Raw genomic sequence first — 5,000 nt, 5'->3', positions numbered from 1 at the left:
GTACTATTATGAATGACTGAAAAATCATGGTAATTACTCACCAGTTGATCATATAATTTTTCCATGCAGAAATGTTCTACAAAATGCAAAAACCCTATAAAATTAAAAGGAGTAGAAAATATCATCCTAAACAGATAACAGATAATCTTACTTCCAACGATTCCAACTCATCAGAGAGATGGTGAATCTGATCATCAATTGCTCTCATTTCTTCCTCACTGACAAACACATCGACTTCATCCTTTCCATCATTTTTGCTGGTATCTTCTTCGCCATATTCGCTATCTTCCTCTGGTAATTGTTCGTCAGTGTTCCTTCTAAATCTGGAATAAATAAAAGCATTCATAAATATATCTGGCAAACTAGGATTCCTGGGACCTCTTCCACCTGCAGTTAATATCAATATTTCACTTCAATCTGTGTACCTCGTCTTATTTTACATATTCAAACTAGTGTTCTCTCTTCCTTTACTATCATGAAACTGGTAACATCGACATAATACGTGTCCGTGCCTGTTTGTTTTTACACGCTTAAGTGGCTGCACATAATGCAAAATGATAAGCTTCAATGTCTGAATTAAAGGTTTGTGTCAAGACAACATTTCTAACCTGCGTCTGCGATTCCGCTGAGCAGACCAGCGGGAGTTGCGCTGTATTCGTCTCCCAAGACTTTGCTCGGCAACTTCACTGCTGTCAACATCGCTGAATGCTTTGATGAACTTTGGCTCGTATTTCTTCAGGTCTGTTAAAGGTGAACATAAATTTACATGTCACTTACAAGTTAGCATCATCATAAAAAGCTGGGGTACCTTCAACTAAAGAGTGACTCTAATCAAATAATCCATAAGTTCTAAGAATATATCTTACAGAGATGGTTAATAAAAGATGAATGTTTTATTTGGAAACAAAAGGATATAAGGATAAGCCAGATTTTCGGAGCAGATGCTTCGCACGGGCTTATATAAAATATGGCGAGCCCGGCCCGTGTCAGCATAAGATAACTCGTGAGAGTTTGCCAACGAATGTTGACTCGATCTGAGCTTGGGCCTCAACCGCCGTGGTGCGACCACCAAGTGACAGTGGAAACTCACGAGCTTGGACGGGGCTCGATCTGCCGACCACGGGGATGTGGGGCCGGGGCGCTACCACTGTACTATCCTGCATTTCCTATCCATATAGAAGAACATACCTTGGGTTACATGCTTCTTGAGGAAGAGCCTTTGCTTTCGCCGTTCTGCGGAGTCCAGTTTTACCAGGTATCCCATCCCTAAGTCAGGTTCGCAGACGCAGTTCCGCTTTCGCCACTTGTTCCTGTTGCGGCACTTCTGAAGTCTCCACCTTTAGTAACATCGAGCCACAACATCAAATTTCAGAAGCATTATTTTAAAATTCCTAAGCCTGAATTAAGTACAGTAATAAACACAAACACTGAATATCTCTTTACCTGTATCCCTCGCGAACACACTCCCACTTCTGCAGAGGACCGCAAGGGGCGCGGTATTCTTCACTCTCGCACACGATCTCCAGTTTCTCGTGCTTGGAGGTATAGAGGCCTCCTTCAGTGCCCGCCGACGCCGCAAGGCCCTTCGCCCGCTGCATCCGCCGAATCTGCCTTAATTCCAAAGCATCCTCTTCCCTGTGACGACCAGAGCTGGAAAAGATAATTTACTGACTTAACTGGCCGACATTTACACGCACCCTGAGTACAATGCTTCCATGCCGTCACCTACCTTCATTTCCGTTAACGAAAGGTATATGCCGTCAAAATCCATAAATTAATCAATTCTAGATTCACAATCATGTATAGTTCATCATCAGTAAGTGAAATATATCTAATCACTGTGCAACATCTCATTACCTCTCCACCAGGAAGCTGTCCCTCCAGGTGACGTAGTCCGGCTGGTCGCTCTTCAGCAGCGGCAGTAGCGAGCGGCCGTCCATGTGCGGCGGAGGCTTGATGCCGGCGATGTCCAGGAACGTTGGAGCCAAATCGACATTCAAAGCAATTTTGTTAATCCTGTAACACATGATAAAATGTTTCTTGACACTTGTATCGTATGGATGGTTTATGAATCACGAAGGGGCCTGCATGGGAATAAAAACTGAAAGAATTTGGCTACATTACAGTCAATATATATATATATATATATATATATATATATATATATATATATATATATATATTCCATTCAACAATGACCAAGAACCGAAACCAATAAATTGCATATTTTCACTAATCATAACGACAAAATATTTACACAAAATACCCATAAAACTCCCTAAAGGACAAGCAATTTGAATCAGCCTTATACTAACCAAAAGAAAGTACTTACTGCACTCCGGCCTTAATGCCAGGTCCTCGCACCAAGAAGGGCACTTTGATGTCAAACTCGAAGGGCATCGACTTGCCCTTAACGAGTCCAAACTGGCCCAAGTGGTAACCGTGGTCACTGGTATAGAAAATGTAGGTGTTATCTAGTTCTCCCAGGGAATCCAGGGCACGGATTATCTGTAGGGAAAGATGTTTCCGTGAACACACGCCAATTAATTAACAATCATAGAGTTGTAATAATCTTATGAGAGAAGAAGAAAAAACATATGCGTAGTATTCACCAAGATTTTCGACGTACTAACTTAATACTAATAATCGAATTCCTACAGAAAACTATCAACATCTGCGATCTCAGAGCCATCGCAACACAACGAACTGGCCTGCCCTCGCCCACCCACTCACCCTGTGCACGGCTTCGTCGACGGTCTGGAGGGTCTGGAGGCGCTTGGTCATGAGGAGGTCTGTGAACTTGAGCTGGATGTCATGCATCCGCGACGTGTACTGCAGAATCCACTGCTTGTCCGGGTTCGGGGCGTAGTTGTAGGCAACGGTGCTGAGGACACAAACAGGACACTTTATATGTAGATCTAAAATAAATAATATCATATATATATCTCACTCACTCACACATACACACACACACACACACACACACACACACACACACACACGCACACACACACGCACGCACGCGCGCACAGGCAAATGCAAATAAATACACATGCACACAAAATAAACAAATATGAACTGTTCATATAAATGTATAAATATTTTGACGTGCCTCAGAAGTATTTTGGACGAAGATTAAGACGTCGCATTAGCAACGAGAGAAATATAATTTCGACACCAATTTCCGAGCCTTGCAATTACATCCTCTGAATGAGCATTGCAAAGTCTAGTGAAGCTGGCCATCCCAGTGCCTGCCCCAAGCGAGCGGGACACGGGCTCAGCGCCGCTGCGACTGCGTCCCCGCGGACATCTGGTCGCCTGATAACCCGTGACCAAAGACCGTATCAACTAAGCCTTTTGTCCATCGCAGTCCCTCGCACAGGCCGGTATCTCAACGACATCCCTCTAACCGCCTTGATACTGGCACTTTCTGTTCAGGGAGGGGGGGGGGGTACACCACACGCGCACCGCCAGTCTGCCCTCTCGTGGTAGCTCTCGCATGTCAATACAGGTGAGCAAACACATCGTCACAAACCCGCGCTGATTAGTCGCGCCTTGATGGAGGCTGCTGTACACAGACGCGAGAGGGAGGATGGTTCGGGGGAAGACTGGTTAGGGAAGGCAAGTCCGAGTTAGATGCAGGTTGCACGAGAGGAAAGGAAAGGGCTGAACAGAAGGGAGGAAGCGGAACTGGCAGAGTTGAATTAGTGAATACAGTTAAGAAGTATCAGTCTTATTTTTAAATTCTGAACTAACACGATCGCAGTAATGTTTTCGACATATTTGTATTCACATATTCATATATATTCAACAGTTGAAATATTCAAGATCCTCGCTCACAGCAACACCTGGTAAAAATCAACCGTGACCGCTTCACTAAGGTGTCAGAGTGAGCCTTTGATATAGGTTAACACATCCGATTTCTAAACCCCCGTTCTTGTATTATTCTGCTCAGAGGGTCGACAAAAGAATAGTTTTCACTGAATTAGAACATGATCTGTGTACAGGATCGGTAACTTTTATTCTTTGCGAACACATTTCGCCTTTCTTTTGAACACAGTTAAGACTATGCAATCCTGTTAGAAATGTTGGAAAGTGGCAGATGGGATAGTAATAACAAAGCATACGAGGTTCCTTAGGAAGGCATGATGTGAAAATTTATATCGAAGAATGTTAGAAGAAGGGCCTGATACCATGGGCACGGTAGCATACAAATAGCAAGTGAAACAAAATAAGGACACCATGTAAGATAAACAAGAGAAGAGCGTGAGTGCTCTAAGGGAATCAAGTCCCTAAGCGGGCCAGGGCGGCCAAACGGCAAAGCCAACCCGCCGACGAGATAAAGTGTTCCCATGGCCCGTGGCCGCCTATGTAAATCAGCGAGGAATGCTGCCGGGCCTAAGAGCTCCTGCCGTTGAGTGAGGCTTAATCGCAGAGCCTCGCAGGAAATCAGAATGAGGACGCGCGGGAAGGGAAGTCAGCGTGACGTACGGGGATGAAACACGACAGAAAGAGGATAATACCAATGGTCACAGCAGAGGCACCAGGGAGGAGACAGCTTCGTGTCCACCACTGCGGCACAAAGGCGGCCCCTCTTTATCCTATACAGCGATAAAGGATAAATTAAGGGCTTTCGTGTGTTGCAAACAGCCCACTATTGGGGTCTAAGCGAGGGAAGAGAGAGAGATTTAATGACGATGTGGGCCTTCAACAACGAAGAGGACAAGGAGGAGAAGGAGGAGGAGGAGGAGGAGGAGGAGGAGGAGGAGGAGGAGGAGGAGGAGGAGGAGGAGGAGGAGGCGGAGGAGGAGGAGGAGAAGAAGGAGGAGAGAAAGAGGAGAGGATGAGAGAAGAGAATGAGGAGGAGGAGAAGGAGGAGAGAAAGGGGAGAGGATGAGAGAAGAGAAGAGAAGGAGGAGGAGGAAGAGAGGAGATGAGAGGAAAAGGGAGAAGGAGAGGAGATGAGAGGAAGAGAGAGGAGGAGAGGGGAGGAGAGGCCC

The 5,000-nt window shown here is 45.4% G+C and overlaps 1 protein-coding gene across 11 annotated transcripts in view; it reads right to left on the bottom strand.

The window, feature by feature from the left end:
- Positions 1 to 5,000, bottom strand: part of Sulf1 (Extracellular sulfatase Sulf1) — a 170,580-nt gene that overhangs the window by 7,476 nt on the left and 158,104 nt on the right. For all 11 annotated transcript variants that reach the window (XM_086538530.1, XM_086538532.1, XM_086538535.1 and 8 more), the window contains 7 exons: positions 2,734 to 2,884; positions 2,333 to 2,508; positions 1,858 to 2,016; positions 1,444 to 1,650; positions 1,189 to 1,337; positions 609 to 741; positions 152 to 323 (listed from right to left, as the gene is read on the bottom strand). In XM_086538530.1, coding sequence (XP_086394656.1) covers positions 152 to 323; positions 609 to 741; positions 1,189 to 1,337; positions 1,444 to 1,650; positions 1,858 to 2,016; positions 2,333 to 2,508; positions 2,734 to 2,884 — 1,147 coding nt within the window. The remainder of the gene's footprint in view (positions 1 to 151; positions 324 to 608; positions 742 to 1,188; positions 1,338 to 1,443; positions 1,651 to 1,857; positions 2,017 to 2,332; positions 2,509 to 2,733; positions 2,885 to 5,000) is intronic.

The sequence above is a fragment of the Penaeus japonicus genome, unplaced genomic scaffold (assembly GCF_977035675.1).
Source record: "Penaeus japonicus unplaced genomic scaffold, GWHDUDI00000001_assembly GWHDUDI00000007, whole genome shotgun sequence".
In the NCBI taxonomy this organism is placed as follows: domain Eukaryota; kingdom Metazoa; phylum Arthropoda; class Malacostraca; order Decapoda; family Penaeidae; genus Penaeus; species Penaeus japonicus.
This window is presented reverse-complemented; position numbering and strand designations above follow the sequence as displayed.